This window comes from Microcaecilia unicolor, chromosome 3, assembly GCF_901765095.1.
Source record: "Microcaecilia unicolor chromosome 3, aMicUni1.1, whole genome shotgun sequence".
Lineage (NCBI taxonomy): Eukaryota > Metazoa > Chordata > Amphibia > Gymnophiona > Siphonopidae > Microcaecilia > Microcaecilia unicolor.
The window spans coordinates 55131830-55156051 of NC_044033.1; the positions used below are offsets into that span (position 1 = coordinate 55131830).

General features: G+C 41.2%; 1 protein-coding gene and 1 long non-coding RNA gene across 2 annotated transcripts in view; one reads left to right on the plus strand and one right to left on the minus strand.

Annotated features, from left to right (window-relative positions):
- The window catches only part of SCCPDH (saccharopine dehydrogenase (putative)), a 103007-nt gene extending 87253 nt beyond the window's left edge, over window positions 1–15754 (plus strand). The window contains exons 11-12 of the mRNA XM_030195946.1: window positions 14087–14168; window positions 14966–15754. Coding sequence (XP_030051806.1) covers window positions 14087–14168; window positions 14966–15071 — 188 coding nt within the window. The 3' untranslated portion in view covers window positions 15072–15754. The remainder of the gene's footprint in view (window positions 1–14086; window positions 14169–14965) is intronic.
- Window positions 15755–22415: 6661 nt separating this feature from the next.
- Window positions 22416–23786, minus strand: LOC115464238. Its single transcript, XR_003941250.1, has 2 exons — window positions 22621–23786; window positions 22416–22562 (listed from the first exon to the last, which is right to left on the minus strand). It is a non-coding gene; the product is annotated as an uncharacterized LOC115464238 (long non-coding RNA).
- Between the last annotated feature and the right edge of the window lie 436 nt (window positions 23787–24222).

A 24222-nucleotide genomic window follows, 5' to 3' on the forward strand; every position in this document is an offset into this window, starting at 1 on the left:
ACTTGACTTGGAAGGTCGTTTTCTTGGGTGGCTGTGACTTAAACTTGTAGGGTCAGCGGGTTTCAGGCCTTAGTAGTGGTTGCATCTTATTCTAAGTTTCATCACAACTGGGTAGTCCTAAGTTCCTACTGAAGGTGATGTCACAGTTCCATCTGAACCAATCAATTGTCTTGCCAACATTCTTTCCCCAACCTCATGCCCATCCTGGCGAAAGCAGTTTGCACACCTTGGACTACAAGAGAACGTTGGCCTTTTACAAGGAGCAGACGAAGCCCCACAGACAGTCTGCCCAGTTGTTTGTTTCTTTTGATCCCAGCAGGATGGGGATTGCCATCAGAAAACGCACAATATCCAATTGGCTAGCACATTGCATTTCATTCACTTATGACCAGGCAGGGCTGACTTTGGAGGGTCATGTCACGGCTCATAATGTTAAAGCCATGGCCGCATTGGTAGCCCATTTGAAGTCAGCCTCCATTGAAGAGATTTGCAGGGCTGCGATGGCTCACAGTCTTGAGTCCACACATTCACATCTCACTACTGCCTTGAGCAGGATACCCAACGTGACAATCAGTTTGGGCAGTCGGTGTTGCAGAATCTATTTGGGGTCTAGAATCCAACTCCACCCTCCTAGGCCTGTTTTATTCTGTTCCAAGCTGCACTTTCAGCTAGTTGTATATAGTTTCAGGTTAATCTATGTTAAGTCCTCGCCGTTGCATGGCCCAATTGACCACCGTTTGTTGTTTTCAGTGAGCCTGGATGCTAGGTATTCCCTCCACTTGTGAGAATTGTAAGTTTGCTTGTCCTTGGAGAAAGCGAAGATACTTGCCGCTCCTTATGAGTGTGTTCACTTTGTTAGTAAATTCGCTTTCTGAGGACAGCAGGCTTCATATTCTCACAATCCCACCCACCTCCCTTTGGAGTTGTCCTTTTTTTGTATTTTTATTAGGTTTTTTGCTTTTGTATTAAATTGAGCTGGTGCGTTCGTGCTGTGGGCGGGAAGGCACTCGCGCATATGCGCTGGAGTGCTGCCTGCGTTCCAAAAAGCTTTTGTTTTTTCCAAGTCATATTGCCAAACCAGGCAACACGGGGACGGCGTCTAACCATTTGTGAGAATATGAAGCCTGCTGTCCTTGGAGAATACCTGCTACAGGTAAGTATCTTTGCTAAATGGAAATGGTGGATGCATGCAGTAGCTTCCCATTGGAGGTGGTTGGTGAGGCATAAAAAGGGCAATTCTATAATCTGGGTGCCTCTATTTTCTGTCTTGCTTAACCGCACGTAAGTTAACATGTACCTGTGAAAATGTCAACAGGGCACCTAAGCAATTCTTTAATAGTGTGCTTAACTTAAATACAGTAGCATATAAATGCAAGGTGTGTATATGTAGGTGGCGCATGAGAAGGGCTTCCAGTTATGTACTTACAGAGTACTGCATGCTAATACATATCCCTGCCACATTTAGGCATCTATTTACAGAAACATGATGGCAGATAAAGCCATATGTCCTATCCAGTCTGCCCATCAATACCATCTATCGTCTCTTCCTCTCCCATAGAGATCCAGTGTGCTTGTCCCATGCTTTCTTGAATTCAGATAGTCTGTCTCCACTTTCACCAGGAGGCCAATCCATGCATCCATCATCCTTTGGGTAAAAAAGTATTCTTTTTTGTCAGGTGCATATGAATTCAGAAACTGATGGGTTATGTCCGTCTAGCACAACTAAACTCTGACTTATAGGATGGTGAAGCTCCTGGTGATCAGTATATATGAAGGTAGTCTTCTTTTATTTGAAACCAACAATCTAGAAAAGTTAGGAGAACTAAATTTTACTGCAATTGGTGTATAAGACCATAACATGCTCAATCGAACTATACTCTTCGTGTGGTTCGAGGAAAGGCCTCAAGAAGCCCCCAGCTGTAATGTTGTAGGTCTGGGGGCTGGGCTGCTTCATCATCGGCCTAAAAACCTTGGGGTGTACAGTCTTCATGTAAAGCTTGTCTTTTTCATCACAGTTCACCATATACTATTAGGTAAGGAGCAACTTAACTTATTTAGTCGTGTCCTTCTTTTGACGGATCTCCTCAACACTTATTCTGACCACGGCCTACGATGGCCAGCGTTTTGTCACCTGCCTCAGGGTCCTGTGGTCTGCGTTGATCTAGTATAAAAAGAAAAAAACACATTAGCGTTCCTAGCAGAGTGGTATCAATGCTGATATTTCTCTGCTGTGCTCAAGTACCTCCGCTCAGGTAGAACTTAGGAAGACAGATATATCGAAAAATGGCCGCCCTTCATATAGACGATTACATCAGACGCCAAAAGTGTGATAGGCCAATCAGTACATCTAAGTCTCAAAATATACCCAATTTGCCAGTTTTTTATACCTTGCCAAAGGTATATAAGACTTTTATCAACCCCCCTGGACACTCTATAGTCTCTGGAAGAGGCTCTTTACTAGACCCTCTTTCTATTTATATAGACACCTTTTTGCGTCCTTTGGCCCCCCTAGGAAGATCATATATAAGAGACTCCACGCACTTCATGCAATTATTAGACTCATGGGAAGCACCCTTAGAGAATATGTTGCTAGTTACACTAGACGTGGTCTCCCTCTATACCTCTATTCCTCAAGTCGAGGCTCTAGAAGTCATTGAGCAAATACTTCTGCATCAGCACGGCGAATTACTGACCTCATTTGTGGTAAAATTGGCCACTCTTGCTATGAAAAAGAATTATTTCCAGTTTAACAAAAAAAATTTTCAGCAAGCAGTGTGAGTGAGTTGCAGGGATACTATTTGGTAATTCTTCTAATGCACTGGTTTGTTTTCACTAATAAAGATTTTGTAATTTATATAGAACAGGAGTACTGTTTGTTGTTAGTCATTTTGGAGCAACAAAACCACTAGAGGTGGAAAAGAAAATCTTAGGCACAAGAACAGGAGTGGGAACAGAACCAGGCTCTTCAAAAAGCAGACCGGAAACGTCCAATATTTGGAATAAAATTTATTTACGAGAAGACTCTATATGGTACCCTGTTTCGGCACGGGAGGTGCCTTCTTCAGGAGTCTGGATGCTTTGTCTTGGAAAACTAATGTTCTGAATATCGGGAACCGTAGGCTGGTTGAGACCTGAAGCTAAGTAAAATTTTGGGTCTTTTTGATTTTAGCTTGATCTGCTTCCAATATTTAAAACAATCAAAAATTAAAAAAATAAGTAACAAAGAATAAAAAGAGAAAAAGAAACAAGCAAGTATATCAGTTTTTTTTTTTTTACCAATGAAGTCAGTTCAGTGAGTCTGTTAAGTTGAGAGATTCAGTCCGCTGACGAACAGAGGCATTTTCCCGTGCTAAGAATTTTCGTCTCTAAAATCTTTTGAATTGCCATAAAGTTTAAAGTCTTTTGAGGATCCACTTTCTAGAAGATTGTGGTTAAAAATAGAATTGTATGAAAATTGTACATTATCTCAGAAGTTCATTAGAACAGTCATACAATAATACATTATGAAACCACTTTAGATTTTGATGAAAATTTACATTTGGAGTGGGAGGAGTTCTACTATTTTGAAAGTAGCAACCTTTTTAAACAGCCAGCTCAACCCCTCTCAACGTCTGGAGTAAGGAGTTCACTTAGACACACACTCCAGGGTAATTTTACCCTTTAGCTTTAGTCTCAGCTGGCCGGGACGAAGGTGTTCTTCCCAACCAGCTGAGACTAAACCTGCAGGGTAAAATTCGTTCTTTACTCCACTCTGAGTCCTTGAGGTCCATGGCTGCAACTCTGGATGTCATTCCATAGGCCAAGGCCCACATGTGTCCGCTTCAGCACTCTCTTCTGTCGCAATGGTCCCCCGTTTCTCAGGACTAGCCTTTGTCTTCTCTGTGCATCATAGGCAAAACGCATGGGGGCTGCACAACACCAGTGTCTGCAGTGGTGGCTTCTTGGCAATGCCTCGGTGGGGGGTTGTCACAACAGATACCAGTCTGACCAGTTTGGGAGTTCACTGCCAGCAAGCACACTGCTCAACAAAAGAATAGCCATACTGGTTCAGACCAATGGTCCATCTAAACCAGTATCCTGCTTCCAACAGTGGCAGTCCAGGTCACAAGTACCTGGCAGAAACCCAATTAGTAGCAACATTCCATGCTACCAATCCTGGGGCAAGCAGTGGCTTCCTTCATATCCATCTCAATAACACTGTGGACTTTCCTCCGGGAACTTGTCCAAGCCTTTTTTAAACCCAGATACGCTAATTGCTGTTACCACATCCGCCAGGAGCGAGTTCCAGAGCTTAACTATTCTTGGAGTGAAAAAATAATTCCTCCTATTTGTTTTAAAAGTATTTCCATGTCATTTCATTGAGTGTCCTCTGGTCTTTGTACTTTTTGAATGAGTGAAAAATCGATTCACTCTTCTACCTGTTCTACACCACTCAGTAGTTTATAGATCTCAATCATAGCAGACTGTTTTCCAAGCTGAAGAGCCCTAACCTATAGAGTCTTTCCTTATATGGGAGGAGTTCATCCCCCTTTTTTTGTCATTTTGGTCATTCTTAATTCTGCTATACATTCTTTGAGATATGGTGACCAGATGTGAACGCACCATTGAGCAATACAGACTGAGGCATATTCTTGGTTTTATTTTGTATTCCTTCCTAAGAATTCCTAGCATTCTGTATTTTTTGGCTGCCGCAGCACACTGAGCAAAAGATTTCAGTGTATTGTCTATAGTGACACCTAGATCTTTTTCTTGAGTGCTGACCCCTAAGGGTGGACTCTAGCATTAGGTAACTATGATTTGGATTATTCTTCCCAATGTGCATCACTTTGCATTTGTTCACATTAAGTTTAATCTGCAATTTGGATGCCCAGCCTTCCAATTTCCTAAGACCTTCCGGCAATTTTTCACAATCCGCATGTGTGTTGTTTTTTTTTGTATGCATATATTTATTGAGAGTTTCATATACATAATCCAGCAATTGTTATCAAAGAATACAATTAAGACGTTTTGGTAATCAAATATACTACCTAATACAATGATGAAACTAAAAATTAACAACTAACAACCTGTGAGAGAGTGGATTCGGACTTCGTCTAATGTGTCTCCTTTTCATAAGGGTCATGAATATCGGAATATAGAAATCTCCCCATGCATATCCGGAGCGTCAAGAACTTATGAAATACCAAGAAATAGCATTGGCGCTCTCTCTACACCCCTATAGTAAATTATCTTACAGTAACCTACTCATTAGATACATAGTAACATAGTAACATAGTAGATGACAGCAGAAAAAGACCTGCACGGTCCATCTAGTCTGCCCACGATAAACTCATATGTGTATACCTTACCTTGATTTGTACCTGTCTTTTTCAGGGCACAGACCGTATAAGTCTGTCCAGCAGTATTTCCCGCCTCCCAACCACCAGTCCCGCCTCCCATCACCGGCTCTGGCACAGACCCCGTATAAGTCTGCCCTCCCCTATCCTAGCCTCTCAACCACCAACCCCTCTTCCCCCCGCCACCCAATTTCAGCTAAGCTTCTGTGGATCCATTCCTTCTGCACAGGATTCCTTTATGCCTATCCCACGCATGTTTGAATTCCGTTACCGTTTTCATCTCCACCACCTCCCGCGGGAGGGCATTCCAAGCGTTCACCACCCTCTCCAGTTCTTACAGAATAGACTCACTACCTGCGTTACTTGGGCTGGAGAATGACACAGGGACAAAGTTTGTCCCCGTCCCTGTGGGTTATGTCTCCGTCTCCACCCCATCCCCACTGGTTCTGCCTCCGTCCCCGCCCCTGTGCAGGTGAGGGCTCTGTCCTCACCTGCACAAGCATCAAGCAATTATGATTTTATATTTAAATCTTTTTATTAAAAGTATAAAAAGGAACAATATGCTGTGCAACTATTATGTATAAATTACAAATAGAAAACAATAATAACAGATGTAGTGAGTTGTCTAATTGGAGAGGTTACCATTTTATCTCGAAGGCTTTTAGTCTATTGTGAAAGCTTGCTGTTGCTCTCTCAGATCCACTATCTGCCAGACCTTGGTCCGCTATTTTTGTAGAGATGAGGGTTCTATCTTTCTCCACTCAGCTGCTACCACCAGCTGGGCGGCGAGAAGTAAATAAGCAGGGCAGGGATATCATTTTTTGAGTGAATTCTCAATCCGGATGTTTTAGTAAAGGCCAGCAGCATCATATGCTTTTCTAATGGAAGAATATTATAGAAAAATATGTCGCTCATCCTTATACTTGTAAATGGAGAACATGACCATAACCAAAAAGAGCATCCCCCTGCCTTTATGGTGTCCCCTTGTAGCTCGGAGCTAAAGTTACAGGCAGTCGATCTCAGTTTACAACACTTGCTCGACTTGGGGGGGGGGGGTGGCATTACAGTGTATTTTCAGTCTTATTCACCATCCCTTTCTAATAATTCCTAGCATCCTGTTGCTTTTTTGGCTGCTGCCACACACTGATCATTAAGATTTCAGCGTTTTATATACAATGACACCTAGATGTTTTTCTTGAGTGCTGACACGCAAGGTGGAGCCTAGCATCAGGTAACTATGATTTGGGGTATTCTTTCCAATGTGCTTCACACATTGCATTTGTTCACATTAAATTTCATCTGCCATTTGGACACCCATTCTTCCAATTTCCTAAGGTCTTCCTGCAATATTTCACAGTCCGCACGTGTTTTAACAACCTTGAATAGTTTTGTATCATCTGCAAATTTAATCACCTCACTTGTCATTCCGATTTCCGTATCATTTTTAAATATATTAAATAGCACTGGTACCAATATAGATCCCTGCAGCACTCCATTTTTCACCCTCCTCCATTGGGAGAAATGTCCATTTAACCCTGCCCTCTGTTTTCTGTCCAATAACCAATTCCTAATCCACACCAGAATCTTACCTCCTATCCCATGACTCTTTAATTTAGGAACTTTTATCAAAAGCATTCTGAAAATCTAGATACACTATATCAACCAGCCCAACCTAATCCACATGTTTATTCACACCTTCAAAGTAATAAAGAAAATTGGTGAGGCATAACTTACCTTGGCTGAACCCATGCTGACTCTGTCCCATTAAACCATGTTTGTCTATGTGTTCTGTAATTTTATTCTTTATAATTTGCCCTGCACTGCTATGGCCTTGTCCTCCCTGAGCACCCCTTTTGCTCCTTTGTGCTCTAACGGTCCCATGGATTCCCTCACAGGTTTTCTGCTTCAGATGTACCTGAAAAATGTGTTACTGTGAGTTTTAGCGTCTGCGGCAAGTTTCTCTTCATATTCTCTATTAACCTTCTTTATTATTGCTTTGCATCTGACTTGTCAGTGCTTATGTTGCTTCTTATTTTATTTGTTGCATTTTTATCCCACATTTTCCCACCTATTTGCTGGCTCAATATGGCTTACATAGTACTGTGAGGGGGGATATGATTGAGGTCTACAAAATTCTGAGTGGTGTAGAACGAGTAGAAGTTCCAAAAGTACAAAGACTAGGAGACGCTCGAAGAAGTTACATGGAAATACTTTTAAAACAAATAGGATGAAATATTTTTTCACTCAACAAAGAGTTAAGCTCTGGAACTCCTTTGCCAGAGGATGTAATAACAGTGGTTAGTGTATCTGGGTTAAAAAAAAATGTTTGGACAAATTCCTGGAGGAAAAGCCCGTAGTCTGCTATTGAGACAGACATGGGGAAGCAAGTGCTCTGGGATTGGTATCATGGAATGTTGCTGCTAATTGGGTTTCTGCCAGGTACTTGTGACCTGGCTTAGCCACTGTTTTGGAAAACAGGATATTGAGGTAGAGGGACCATTGGTCTGACTCAGTATGTCTACTCTTATGTTCTTATGGGGAACCTGCAGTTCTCGGAGATTGGAGGCTTGCCTTCTGATTCAGTGGGCAGAAGATCATGTTCCCATGATTTTGGCAGCACACGTTGCTGGCAGCTTGAATTTTCAGGCAAATTTTCTCAGCAGAAACTCCTGGATCCGGGGTAGTGGACGTTGTCGTCAACAGTGTTTCATCTGATACTCAAAAAAAAAAATAGTACTCTATCCTTGGATCTCATGGTGATGGAAGTGCAGTGCCAAGGTTCCTCTCTTGTTCAGCAGAAGAGAGTTTGGTTCAGAGGGTCTAGATGCTCTTCAGAACTGCTTTACGTTTTTTTTCACTGTGGCCAATGAGTGCTCCATGATACTACTTCATCCAGGTCTGGTGATTCTCATTGCTCCCATTTGGCCCTGCAGGCCCTGGTATGCAGATCTAGTCCGTCTCCTGGTTGACTGTCCATTCTGTCTTCCTCTCCATTGCAGTCTTTTGGCTCAGGGACCCATTCTAATGGGGGGTCCCTCCCCCTTTGGTTTTACTGCTTGGCTATTGAGAGGTCATGGCTGACGAAGAAGGGTTATTCGAAAAGATGTCATTACTACCTTGCTGCAAGAACATGATCTTCTGCCCACTGAATCTGAAGTACTTATGTGGTCTACTTCAGTGTGTGCTCGCATCTGGAGGTTATTTGAAGCCTGGTTTTCAGAAAGGGGGATTTCTCCCTTTATTAGCATCTGTTTCTCACAGACTAGGCTTCCTGCAAAGGGCTTCATGAAGGATTTGGCTCTCAAGTTCCCTTAAGGTTCAGGTTGCAGTTCTATCTTGCTATAGAGGTTGCTTGTCTCTCTGACTTTGGGGGCCCTTATGGATGTTTTCTGTTTTTCTTAAGGGGGTAACTCACTTCAAGCTTTCTTTGTGTCCACCCTGTGTGGCTTGAAACGCTTTTAAGCACCAAATTCAGATTCCAACAGGCACCTTTTGAGTCCATGAAGAGTGCTTCTGTTAAGGATCTGACATTGAAGACAGTATTTTTTGTGTCTATCACTTCGGGTTGGAGAGTTTTGGATCTTCAAGCTTTATTTTATTTATATCCCACTTTTGTCCAAAGCGGATAACAAACATACTCAAAAAAAATACAAACATGTATTTACATAACCATCATTAAAACAATCGTAGTCAATCAACAATCTACTTTGTTCTTCCAGAAAGACCTTCAGAAAGTAATGAGTCTTTAAAAGACGTTTAAATTGCTGAATATTTTCACAAGATCTCAAATATCCTGACAAAGCGTTCCATAAGAGTGGACCAGCAATGGAGAGTGTTTGCAATGTAGAGACAAAGTTTCTGGGATTTCTCGGATCGTAATGTAGAGCCAGGTACATACATTTTCAATGTATTGCAGAAATAAGCAGTCTTATATAGAAGCTGATGGATTAATACAAGAACTTTAAACAAAACTCTATACATAACCAGGATAGGAGGCGATGTTCTGTAGTGGATTAGGAGAAGGTTATTGGACAGAAAAGAGAGGAAATGGCCATTTCTCTCAGTGGAGGAGGGTGAATAGTGGAGCGCCGCAGGGATCTGTACAGGGACCAGTGCTATTTAACATATTTATAAATGATCTGGAAATGAGAACAAATGAGGTTATTAAATTTGCAGATGACACACAACTATTCAAGGCTGTTAAAACACATTTGGACTGTAAAAAAATTGCAGGAAGACCTTAGGAAAGTGGAAGACTGGGCATTCAAATGGCAGTTGAAATTTAATGTGGACAAATGCAAAGTGATGCACATTGGGAAGAACAATCCAAATCATAGTTACCTGATAAGGTCAGCACCCAAGAAAAGGATCTAGTTGTCATAGACAATATGCTGAAATCTTCTTCCCAGCGTGTGATGGTGGCCAAAAAAGCAAACAGGATGCTAGGAATTATTAGAAAAGGAATGGTAAATAAGACCAAGAATTCTGTATTGATCCATGGAGCAAACTCACCTTGAGTATTGCATTCAGTTTTGGTTGCCATATCTCAAAAAAATATAGTGGAATTAGAAAAGGTTGAAAGAGTGACCAAAATAATAAAGGGGTTGAAACTTCTCCTATGTGAGGAATGGAAAGGCTAAAGAGTTAGGACTCCAGCTTATAAAAGATGGCTTAGGGGAGATATGATTGTTGCCAGAGGATGTGGTAACTGGGTTTAAAAAAGGTTTGGACAAGTTCCCAGAGGAAAGGTCCATAGTCTGTTATTGAGAACAGACATGAGGAAGCAACTCTTGCTCTGGGATTGGTAGCATGGAATGTTGCTACTATTTGGGTTTCTGCCAGGTACTTGTGACCTGGATTGGAAACTGGATGATGGACTAGATGGACCATTAGTCTGACCTAGGAAACAGAAATTGGAAGGAAAAAAAATATCTTAACCATCTGTTTCAGCCTTCTTTAAGGAAGGAAGATGTGGAAAGAGTTAGTCTGTTGCAGCTGCTTGATGTGTGCTATATTTTGATTTGCTATTTGGAAATTAATAATTTCCAACATTCGGACCACCTTTTCTCTTTGGAGGATCTGATAAAGGAAATGGGACTTCCAAGGCTACTATTACTTGATGGATTAGAGAATGCCTACCAGGAAGGTACACTGAAGATATGACATCTTCTTGGGAGCTGAAAGCCCACTCAACCGGAAAGCATTTCTATGTCTTGGGCAGTTGCATGCGCTTTCTCTGTCAGAAATCTGTGGATGAACTAACTGGTCATCTTTACATCTTTTTTCCAAGCATTACCAGGTAGATGTTGTGGCTCAATCGGAAGCATCTTTTGCGTTGTCTGTGCTTGTGGCCGCTGTGTCTGCTTCCCTCCCTACATAAACTCTGCTCTGATACACCCCATCAGTTCCTGAATTCATATACTGCTGATGAAAAAGAAGGAAAAATTCTTACCTGATTTTTCTTTCCTTGAGCCACAGCATATGAATCCAGAATACCACCTCCCCCCCCCCCTTTTCTGGTGTGCTGTTGCAGGTTATTATTTCTCTGCTTGTTGGAATTGATCATGTTTGCTGTGAGGAAGAAGTTTCTTGGGTCTAATGTTGCCTTCTGCTTTGTTATAAGAAATAGGAAGGACAGTGAAGCACCTGGTGAATCAATAAGTCAGTTCAGTTGTGTTCTCTATCTCCACCTGCTGGTAGACAGACATAACACAGTTCCTGGATTCATATGCTATGACTAAAGGAAAGAAAATTTCAGGTAAGACTCAACTTTTCCTTTCCTTGGATTACTCCTGAGTTTTCTAACTTCATCCTATGCTTTCATTCTAGAGATTATTTTCAGTTAAATATTTTCATGGTATAAATGCACAGGGGACGACGAGTCTTTCAAATGCCTGCAAACAAACCACAGATGTGGAAAGAATACCAGAATCCCAAGGAGAAGCATGCAGCAGGAAAGCTGGAGTGGGAAACTGATCCAGGCACTTCAAACACAGACCAAGGAGCACCCAATATAAAGCTTTTATTGGTGATTCTTAATGATGACTCGACACAACACTGTGTTTCAGCGCACACATGCCTTCCTCAGGAGTCTACATAAACAATAAAAAATAATAATTATAGATGATAAAAATACACCAACATAGTGTTATATCAAATGTTAAAATCATGTTAAAGGAATACTAAAATTGAAAAAAACATGGTGAAGAACAAAAGATAAATATGAGTTACATAAAAGATCTATCTCATTGTCAGAAAAAAACAATCAAAAGACAAATTGAACTAAGAAAATATTATTAAAAAAATTATTTGGGTGTATTGAATTAAAACACAAGTATATATGTAAAAAAAAAAAAGTACAAAAAAGGAACAACTGACCTCTTCAGTGGAGGAGTAGCCTAGTGGTTAGTGTAGTGGACTTTGATCTTGGGAAACTGAGTTTGATTCCCACTGCAGCTCCATGTGACTCTGGGCAAGTCACTTAACCCTCCATTGCCCCTGGTACAAAATAAGTACCTGACTATATGGGAAAATGCGGGATACAAATGCAACAAACAAATAAATAAATAAATAAATAAATAAATAAATAAATATGTAAACTGCTTTGAATGTAGTTGCAAAAAAACCTCAGGTGGTATATCAAGTCTCATTTCCCTTTCCCCTTCAATGTATTTGATTATGGAAATAAGTCACTAATAAGTCTCTGTTCAATAAATGAACCACTAAAGGGAGTCTGAACCCGCCCCCCCCCCCCAAACGTTATGTAGATGAATAGAGGTACCAAATAAAAATGAATGTGCATGACATGCCAAAGATAGTGTGAATGAGATGTATGGGAGGGAAAGAGAATGGAAACCTTACAGCTAGTGGAAACCTTATAGCTAGTCGGTTGAAAACGTCTGGTGAAAAAGGAAACATATAGAACTGTGAAAAAAATCATATATGAGCCCTTTTACTAAAGTGCGTAAGGGCCTATGCGCATCCAGCGTTCCCCAAAGCAGCATTACTGCCCGGCTACCGCGTGCCCTGGGTGGTTTATCCGAATTTGGTGTGTGCCGAAAACTAGCGGTAGAAAATATTTTCTAGTGCAGGGCACTTACCCGCTGGTAAATGGCAGTGAGCACGAGCTGCATGCTTATTGCCTGAGTAGTGCGTGAGACCTTACCGCTAAGTCAATGGGTGGCAGTAAGGTCTCAGACTGAAAATGGACATGCACTGTTTTCATTTTGCCGCACGTCCATTTTCTGGCCCCTTAAAAAAAGGTCCTTTTTCCAGGATGCGGTAAAAAAAAAATGTCCCGTTCGCCCAAAAGATGTGCTCACACTGCTGGAGGCCACTTTTTGCCGCAGCTTAGTAAAAGGGCCCCATAGTAAGTTGCATCTCTAAACCACATCAGAAAGAGTTAACAATGCAGTCATTGCAGAGCATATAAGTACTCTTGTACCACTTTTGAAAAGGGAAGAACCACTTTGAAAAGGGAAGAACCAGTGCATCTAAAAAGAAAAGAAGCATAGCTAGTAATCCATGATGAAATATGAAGCTGAGTGTATAAACAAATTTACAAACAGATGGAAATTCAAGGAATAAATAATGTCTCATGAAAAAGATCTTTCTAATCAAAATGAATGAAGCAAATGCTGACATGGTGGGGCAGTATGGTTAAAAACTTATGGCACATTTAATTAAGAAAAAGTGCAGCATGTGAGACACATTAAATAAACACACAGTGCGGCATACCTAACATCTTACACTGGGTATGGACAGTGCTTCTTACTAAAAAAGACAAATGAGGAAACACAGATGTATAGTTCTAGGAGAAAGGTGGCAAAATTGCCTCCATATGTAACACGTGTGTTGCAGAAAGGTCATGTCGCATTCACAATACTAATGTTTTGCTAAACATCAAATAGTTTATGTAGACTCCTGAGGCAGGCATATGTGTGCTGAAAAACGGTGCCATGTGAAGTCTTCAAGAATCACCAATAAAAGCTTTAATCTGATGCTGGGTGCTCCTTGGTCTGAGTTTGAAGTGCCTGGATCTGTTTCCTACTCTTGATAATTTAAATGCCTGTCATATCTGTTCTTTCCTGTTTTTCTTCCAGAGTGTACTTATTGAGATCTATGGCTACTGTAACTGGGGGAACCTAAATGTTGGGGACCCAGATTCCATTATAAATTACTAGCACAACCCAGTACCGGTGCGCCTAAGTACCATTATAGAATAGGCCCCTACCACATGTTCTTAGGGCGCCTAAATGGAGACACAGTTGTAGAATTTCCCCATAACATCAGAAATCAAATTATTTTAATGTACTTGGTAGCATATTTTTTTATATAGATCAGATACTGTGCCAGTCCTTATAGTGTATTTCCTAGTAAAACATGAGGGCTGTGTGCAATAGTGTTGGAGTGAATATGTATAAGTGTTATATAGAATGCTGTTCTCTGTCCAGTAATATGCATGCTATATATTTTCTAATTGAGAAGAAAGATAAGCATTCTGATCAGTATTAGGAACTATGTAATAATCCCAAACAGGAATTTGTGTCAGTTTAAAAAGGAAGGTAGATATTTGGGAGTCCATGCCACATAAAGGTGTGAAATTGGTTTTTAAAAATCTGGTGGTATTGGTAGGCCAGTGCAACTTTTCTATTATCAGTATATTTTTATTTTTGGATATCAGTATTTCTGTAGCATTAAGTAGTAGGATGACAGTATCTAACACTATGTATTTATTTATTTATTTTTAGAGCCTGGCTATATTGCTACTCCAATAGCTATGGTGCAAGCAGCAGTTACCGTTTTAAAGGAAAGAAATTCTCTGCCTCTGAAGTAAGGGCTTTTTTTCTTTTTTTCTCTCCCCCCCCCCGCCTTTATGGCATTCCCAAGTTTATCTATACAAAATAGCAAGTGTTCTGGGTATTTGTTGTTCAATTAAATGCCTCCAGGGTTGTGGTGCATAAAGGTAGATCTGCGTAGGTAACACACACACTCGGCTGTAGTTTGACTTGTGGACATGCTGTTCCCATTCATGCTCCCTTTTCTTTTATAACTTATTCTTGCAGAGGATTAAAAATTTTAATTATATGGCCAAAATATTTGATGTATAAACATACACGAGAACAGTTTCAAAACTAGACTGCATAATTATAAACTTCAAGAAATTCACTCATACATGAAAACAAGTTAATGTCAGTTACTACTACTACTTATCACTTCTATAGCACTACAAGGCATACGCAGCGCTGTACACCATACATGAAAAGACAGTCCCTGCTCAGAGCTCACAATCTAAATAGGACAGACAAACAGAACAACTAAGAGGTAAGGGAGTTAAAGAGGTGGGGATAAAAGGGTACAGGGCAAGTGAGTAGTGGTTAGGAGTCAAAAGCAGCGTTAAAGAGGTGGGCTTTTAGCCTGGATTTGAAAACGGCCAAAGACGGGGCTAGACTGGAGGGTAACGTGAAAAAGTGCTGGTTTCTTTACCACATATTTCTGTGCACGAGAGTGGGCAGAGTTACCAGCTGGGTATAGCAAAGACAGAGGTGCTTAGCTTAATCAGAAGCAAAGCTGAAGAGGTTTCATTGCATCTTCCTAAATATTTTTCTTATGTGACTTATGGTTTACAGAGGTGGCGTGTATGCACCTGGAGCTGCATTCTCTAAAACTAAACTGATTGAACGACTCAACCAGCATGGCATTCAGTTTACTGTGATTACCAAACCTGAAGCCTGAAGATCCAGCCAGCCAATCTAAGCAGTTCTAACTACTACTCAAAGCAAGATTTTCTGTTTCTGACACATTCTTCTGCTTTATAGTAATGAATGTCATAAAAAGTGTGCACTAATTGTTCTTTATACATACAGACACTACAGTAAAAGTAGGATCTTAATAATCAGGAATATGGCCCATTTAGTTTAAGCCTTATTTTTGATCATCAGTTTATTCTAACAGAGCACAGATGGAAGTATTTATTCCAACATGGTCTCTTTCATTAATATTGCTTCAGGTGATATGCTCAATTTTCAACACTTTTTTCTAGCACCTTTACACCAATGGTGCTTACTGCTTATTTTGGATAACCTGCCATTCAAAGTTGTTTACAGTGCAAATTTACATAAAATCATAATAAAATACAACTTCTAAGAAATAAAATAAAATTACTTTATTTCTCTAATAAGAATCAGATATATGTACAACACTGAATAAAACCATGCACATCAATTATAGTATCAACAGTCATTCAATATTTACATATAGACCAAACAGCAGCTGTGTATGAAAGTAAAAGATCCAAAAATGTTGTCTTCTGTTAGTGATTCCCAAGCACCAGCTTTATTTAATGGTGGAATCCTTTATATGATAGTCCACTTTAAAGTGCAGAAATTGTGAGCTTCCAATAAAAAATGGAGCCTGTATTTTTTGGGTATTGAAATATCTTATGTTTATAAGCTGGTAGACTTGTTTTATGTGACTTGCATACTGTACAGTTTGGAGCAAGGGCATTTCATGTACAATATGAAAGTTGACAATCTGATTAAGTTGAGGTTTTCATTTTGCCAGTGGTGTACTTCCTGACTTATGCCAAATAGGACATATTGAGGGGCATAATCGAACGGGGCTTTCATTTCTATAATACGGTCGGGGACGCCCAAATCTCAACATTTAGGTCGACCTTAGAGATGGTCATCCCTGGTTTTCGGCGATAATGGAAACCGAGGACGCCCATCTCAAAAACGACCAAATCCAACTCATTTGGTCGTGGGAGGAGCCAGCATTCATAGTGCACTGGTCCCCCTGACATGCCAGGACACCAACCAGGCACCCTAGGGGGCACTGCAGTGGATTAACTGATGCACTAACTGAACGGAAAAAGCCCTTTCCTTACCGATCCCTTAGTGATTCGTAAAGGAACAGGCATACATGAAGGAAATCGCATGCAAATGAGCTGCTCGCTGTTAGCTCATTTGTACACGATTTCCTTCCTAAGGAGGGGCATAGCCATCGAGGGGGGCAGGGGGGGACAAAATTCCCTGGGCCTGGGCCTCCAAGGGGGGCCCGGCGCCACAGTCCCACCCGCCCTCCGTCGTCAACCGTCTGCCCCCTGCATTGAAATCGCAGTCTCACCTCCGTGAAAGCAGCGCTGCAGGCAGCAGAACGCCTCCCTTCGGCCCTCCTTCCCTCCCTGTGTCCCGCCCTCGTCTGATGTAACTTCGGCAAGGGCGGGACACAAGGAGGGAAGGAGGGCCGAAGGGAGGCGTTCTGCTGCCTGCAGCGCTGCTTTCACGGAGGTGAGACTGCGATTTCAATGCAGGGGAACCCGTTGCCGGACGGAGGGGGGGCAGCGGCGGTGGCAACCTCGGGGGGGGGGGCGGGGACCTGGGCCCAGGCCCAGGCCCAGGCCAGCCCAGTCTCTTGGTGGCCCTGAGGAGAAGCCAGTGCAGAGCAGCCAAGCGTCATGCGTGGCTGCTCTGCGCATGCCAAAGATGGCTTCATACACGCAGACAAGCTGCGTATATAATGGCCGTCTACAACCTTAAATAAATTGCCATCTACAGCCTTAAAAAAAAAAAAACACAAGTCCAGGTGAAAATGCCCAAGTGCTCGTCATGGACGTCTCTTTTTTTTTTTTAGTATGGGTGAAGGACATCCAAGTGTTAGGCGCCTTCGCTATGCCTCCACCCCTGCGACAGGCAGTTGAGTATGTCCAAAATGTGGATGTTTCTGTGTGTGCGTGTGCGTAGGACATCCAAAATGTTTGAAAGAAGGATGTCCACGTTTTCGCTATCCCTCCGCTGACACACACACACCCCTCTCCCCCCAGGGATATTTGAGGCGGGCAAAAAAAGTTATTAAAGCTCTTTTTTTTTTTCAGGGTGGGAGGGGGTTAGTCAGCACTGAGGGAGTCAGGGGAGGTCATTCCCCATTCCCTTTGGTGGTCATCTGGTCAGTTCGGGCACCTTTTTGAGGCTTGGTCGTAACAAAAAATGGACCAAGTTAAGTTGGCCAAGTGCTTGTCGGGGACGCCCTTCTTTTTTTCCATTATCGGTTGAGGACACCCATCTGTTAGGCACGCCCCAGTCCCGCCTTTGCTATGCCGCCGACACGCCCCCAGGAACTTTGGGAAGCAGTTGGGGACGCCCAAAATCGGCTTTCGTTTATGCCGATTTGGGCGACTTGAGAGAAGGTCGCCCATCTCCCGATTTCTGTTGAAAGATGGGCGCCCTTCTCTTGAAAATAAGCCTGAGAGTATTCCTTTTCTTATCGCAACACTTTTATCCAGGGCTCTTCTTTCAGACAAAGTTGGTCTGATGAGTATGTCCCTGTGTGTGAAGGCTGTACAAAGACCCATTTTTTTATAACTTTGTGCAGTAGAACCTATTTATCAAAGATGTGTACTAACATTAGAACACTTTAGTAAATCTAGTCCTATATGTCTTTGAAGTCTGCTTAGATGGATGCTTTTAAAGTAAAGCTTCCCTGGCTCCTCATAAAAGGCTGTTAGGTATGTCTGACAAAGTGAGACCTGTGGTAAATGGCATTCAGGTGGTAATTCATTTCATTAAATGTAGTCTGTAACAACTAAGATTACTCAGCTACCTAGAGACTTTCCCTCTAAGAGCTAATTGGCCTGATTCAAGGGCAGGAATTCCTAGTTTAGTGTGCAGCATATATATGTTTTTTAATGGTTTTTACTAGCTGCTGGTCTACATTAAGCTTACTGAAGGGGTTTATATTTTATATCTAGCCAGACAGATATCACTCTACATTGTAGTATGACATTCTTAGCTCTCCATCCTCTTGTCAACTATGAACGGTTGAATCTCATCCTAGATTCCCTATATATTTGATATGTAGGGTCCAGTTTACTAATGGATTAAATCTTATTGAACCACAGTTTTTGTCAGGTGATGGGTGTGCCAGGTTGTAATGAATTTGACAGGCAGCACCTTGCACAGATAAAGTTGTAACTTTTTGTTCAGAAGCTAGGTAGGCACTCAAATGCCAGCCCCTTTTCAGGGTCTGATTTTTCTTAGATCACACAGGGGTCCATAAAATGAGATGGAACTGTCTTGTACGCCAAGCTATTGACACACTCTTCTGTATTTTAACTGCTGTCAACTTTAGCCTTAATCAGCTTAAAAATGTTAATAAAGAATATTAATGCACACTGCTCTGCAATTAATGAAATATAAATTTGTGTCTTGTTAAGTAAATGGTGGATTTTGTGTGATTTGATTACCTAGTATACACAGGCCAGGATGGAAACTGGTGGACTGAAGAGAAATAATGAAAGGGACAAAAGTGGCAGAGGTCATGTTCCCTCTGTTGCCTGGCTGCATACCATTTCTTGAGTTGCTATGCAGGAGCAGCAGTGCTGAGACCCCCACCGACCTGCCCATGCTGCCACCGCTGCTGTTTCTCTAGATCAGTGAGTGTGTCCACCAGGGCTTCCTCCTTCTGAATTGTCTATGGACAGCATCTGTGGGTACCCATGCCCATGGCCCCAGAGGTTCCTGCCATTGAGGAAGTTATTTCTTTTTCCCAGATCTGGGAGACCACACAGGAGATCCTACTCCATGCAACTCACCGAACCAAGCAACAAGTTGATAGGAAAAGATGCCCGGTGCCTTGCTTCCAGACAGGGGACCTGGTATGGCTCTCCACATGAAACCTACAGCTTAAGACACCTTCAACTCAGGAAAGTTACAATACCATGTTGCCTCAAAGCTAATATCAAATCTGATCATATTATGATCACTGTTATCAACCGGCCCCAGCATCATTACCTCCCGCACCAGATCATGCGCTCCACTAAGGACTAGGTCTAGAATTTTTCCTTCTCTCGTCGGCTCCTGTATCAGCTGTTCCATAAAGCTGTCCTTGATTTCATCAAGGAATTTTAGCTCCCTAGCGCGCCCCAATGTTACATTTACCCAGTCAATATCGGGGTAATTGAAATCATTATTATTGTGTTGCCCAGTTTGTAATTTCCTTTAACATTTCTGCATCTGTCTGTTCACCATGGCCAGGCAGATGGTAGTACACTCCTATCACTATCCTTTTCCCCTTTGCACATGGAATTTCAATCCATAGTGATTCCAAGAAGCGTTTTGTTTCCTGCATAATTTTCAATCTATTTGATTCAAAGCTCTCGTTAATATACAATGCTTACCCCTCCACCAATTCGATACACCCTATCACTATGATACAATTTGTACCCTGGTATGGCATTGTCCCACTGGTTATCCTTCTTCCACCAGGTCTCAGAATATATTGCACTAAATGAAAAATTAGATATAATAGGCATCTCTAACGCTCCCATCTTATTTCTTAGGTTCCTGGCATTCACATATAGACATTTCAAAGTATGTTTGTTGTTCCTAATTACATTATGCTTAGTACTTGACAGTATTAATTTGCAATCTTTTGTCTGATTTTCAAAAGAGAAGGGTGCCCATCTTTCAACACAAATCAGGAGATGGGTGTCCTTCTCTCAGAGTTGCCCAAATTGGCATAATCGGGGTCAGAGGTCTGTGGGAATCTTTTAAAATTTGCTTCCTTTCTAACTTTTTATACACTTAATTGAACCATTTTCTTTTTAAAATTGCATTTCAAATTTAAATTATATAGTATAGTTATTAACCCTCCAGGTGTGAAACTTAAATATATTGGACTTATGCTAGTCTTACCAGAGGGGTAGGAAATAACCATTTGAATACCTCATGTTGAATAACATACAAAAGGTAGCATTTTGCCAATGGAAAGGAAGTTTTTAAAAAAACGGTTATAATATGAAATTCAAATGAGAGCATATTCAGGCCTTCTCAGAAAAGGTGGTAGTTGTAAGGATATTGGACAGAGGAAGGCAGAAAATGAAGACTAGGCAAAATTTTGGATTTCTATAATATACCACATTATTCAATACATCATTTAATAGAGTGCATTTGTTTTGCTATTACATGATGATGTTGAAAATGTATATAATTAACCCCCCCCCCCCCCCCCACACACACACAATTTTCTCCATGGGCAGAAAATAATTAACTGTACAAATACATGACTAAAGATCACTACTTTGAATGCCACTCCTTACAGGATTTTTACAAACAATGAAATCAATGTGACCCATTCAATTTACCTGGTGATAAGTCATCACCTTCATAGTTCAGCACTGACAGCTTCTAAAACGTTGTTTTGAATGTTGCTACATATACTAGTGCAAGTACTAAAAATCTGTTAACCACCCCCCCCCCCCCCCCAAACCCTGAAACTGTTGCTATAATTTTCCATAGCATTGTACAAGTATACAATCAATACAGGCTAAGGGACATATTTACTAAATTTCAGTAAAGTTTTGCAGGGGGGAGTGGCCAGCATCTGTACTTCCTACTGCACAATAAGTGCACTGACAATTAACACAGATGCATCTGTGTTAGCAGCATTGCAAGAACTGTGCCCCTCTGACTAAAAGGAACACTCCATCCAACACCTCCCTCCTACCCCTTACCAGGGGTTTCTCTGGTATCTAGCAGGAACAATCCAAAACTGCTCCTCTATCACGGAACCTGTTTCAAAATAGCACCTCCGACCAACAGCGGTAGTCTCAGGGTACTATTGTTGAGAGGGGAGGCACATACATCCTCCTTAAGATGAGGTGCTAACTGCATCTGTGCTATCTGAAGTGGTAAAAACACAAACTAACTTACCATGTGCTAACCATCCATGCCCATAACCCACCTATTCTCCACAGCAAGCAGTTCTTATAGATTTATCAGGCTATAATTAATCATTACATTTTTAAAATATAGTAACATAGTAGATGACGGCAGAAAAAGACCTGCACGGTCCATCCAGTCTGCCCAACAAGATAAACTCATATGTGCTACTTTTTGTGTATACCTTACCTTGATTTGTACCTGTCCTTTTCAGGGCACAGACCGTATAAGTCTGCCCAGCGCTATCCCTGCCTCCCAACCACCAGCCCCGCCTCCCACCACCGGCTCTGGCACAGACCGTATAAGTCTGCCCAGCACCATCCCCACCTCCCACCACAAGTATGTTTGTTGCCCCCTTTTTCAAAACATGGGCCTTTTCACACATTAAGAGGATAATTTTTTAAATCATTTTTGAGCATAAACAGGCTCTTATAAAATTAGATTTACATAAGTCTGTGCGGTGTAAGGAAATGCTTACTTGTACAGTAGGCGTGCTTGAGGATAGAGCTGGGCCAGAGCACAGGTAGAGTTACAATTTACACACACATTTTATAAAACTCACATAATCATACATTTTCTATATGTACACATTTACACCTGCCCTGCTGGCAAAATGTTTTCGCCTTCAATTCAGGGGTAATTTCTTCAGAATTTGTGCTACACTTTATGAAGAGGTGTCCATGGATCCTTAGAAAATAGGCACCTTCATGCCCTATAACCTAGGCATCCTGTTAACAAATTACCCTCTAAGAAGGAAATTTCATAACAGGCCACCTAAGGAAAATGGCCAAAAAAGCATATCATTTATGAAGGCAAATATGGGTATTTACCTGTTTTTATAAAACTGGCTTCTATAATGATATCAAAGTAATACACAAATTCTCTCACACACGTTTACACTTGTTCTGAGGTGTAAATGTTTGTGTGGAACATTGCAACTACACTCCTAGGAATGCTTATGCATACAAAGGTGGCACATTTTTTTAACAGGTGGAAAATAGCTCTTTTGCACATATGAAATACCCAAAGCAAGCTTTACATGTGGAAAAGGATTTATAAAATTACTCCAACATACCGGATGTTTTCTCAATTGAACTGACAGCAAAAATAACATTTTCTATACAGCTGGGGATTTTGCCATTTACCTACTATTCTAACGTGAAGTCCTCCAGAGGCTGAGTAGGTCTCTTCCCCCACGGGCCTATTTCAGGCACAAATTGAAAGAAGAGGGGGAACAGGGAAAGTAAAGCCTAGAAGTCAATGTACTTGCATAGCTTTACATATTTTCTCAATCCAAAAACTGCTGAGGACATGTTTTACGTTTGTTTTACTCTTTTTTTTTTTCACTTGCTAGCGCTTCAGCATTTTAATTTTTATTCCATGGTAGTGTGGGGTTGTTAAATTGCAATGATATTGTAAACTGCATTGATATGTTGTGAAATAAAATAAACATAACAAACAAGGCCTAAAATTTAAGGGTTTACAAAGTTTTACAGTGCTCTTACTACTACTACTACTACTATTTAGCATTTCTATAGCGCTACAAGGCATACGCAGCGCTGTACAAGGTTTTGCTTGCATAGATTACTTCCACTTTCATATGGAATTCTTGGCTGTATTTGCAGGAAATTTATCTCAGGTAAAAGATGTGCCGTTTAAAAGGTGAACAAGCAAGTTAACTTGTAGATAGATTTTTGTAGTTTTCTACTTACTTATTTTGCTAGGTTCTTAGATCTGGCCTTTTATGGAAAAGTCAAGCCTAATTTTTAAACCAAACACTCTAAAAACAGATGATTTTGAAAGTTACATTTCACATAGCTATTCTATCTACTCAAAGGTTGGTCAGACACTAATATTAAACAGAGTTTTTACTTCTCATGTCACAGTGCCCTGCTTGGAAAGTTTATGTCATAGTCCGAATTCTCTAAAATTAATGAGAGGTTATTTTTCCCTTCAAAAACAGCTGAAGGGAAATGCATAACTATCCATTATGCGAGTAATATAAGTGACTCCAGCAGGCTGAACAGTTTTTCACAAATTCAAGAAGGCACAAAATTGCACAGGAGTACACGCACATAAAGGTAGGTGTACAAAAAATACATCACCTGCTTTTATGTGATGTATGTGTTGGTGTTTTTGGGGTGGGGGGGAGGATAAGGAGTGAAGCAGGGGCAGTTTCAACACTTCTGCATGCATTTTATATAATACTTGCATTTGTGATGATTACTGCTGGTTTATACATGCACAAAGTTACTCTTGCCTCTAAGCAGGTGTAACTTTGTGCAGGAGGTTTTGGATAGGCTATTTTACTTTATAAAGGCACATATAGAGGCTGCCTTTACAAAATAATAGAAAACCAAAGCTTTCCACATGTTATGTATTTAAGTATAGTTGAACCTTCCAATGGTCCTTTCAATAATTCACTTCTTTGCTGAATAAACTCCAAACTCGTCATCCATTTTACATACACCTTGCACTTATTCTGTATTCAATAGTGTTAAGCATCCATAATATACTCACAGACACTCGTCTGAAAAAATTCCCCAAGTTTGTGGTGTCCAAGTAACCTCTCTGACAGGACATGTTTCACCTTTCCGCATCAGAATTGAGGCTCCTTTAAAACACTCCGAGATCACTATTACTTCCAATGACTCTACAGTTGCAAACTAAGGGGCCCTTTTACAAAGGCTACGATGTGACAAATTGGCCCTATCGCCAATGCAACACAGGAGCCCGGTGGTAGTTCCAAAGTTGGCATGCGCAGTTTCCCCGCGGTAGAAAATAATGTTCTATTTTCTACCATGGGGGGCGTTCCCAGTGATAATCGGCAGTGCGGCCACATTGCCGCACACTGCTTGATTACCGTGGGTTAGCACATGAGTCCTTACTGCCAAGTAAATAGGAGGCAGTAAGAGCTCATGCAGTAAATGGCCAGGCATTGAAATTTTGGACTTAGCACCTGGCCATTATTGCCGGAAATAGAAATTCGGCTTTTTGGTAGATGCGTTAAGAGGTGGGTTGAGCGTGTGGAAAAGTGGCGCAGGCCACCTTTTAGTGCATCTTTGTAAAAGGACCCCCCCCTTAGCCAGTTGGGTTTCAGGATTACTGCAATAAATATACAGGTAATTGATTTGCATAATTTGGAGATATAATCTATAGAAATTCAT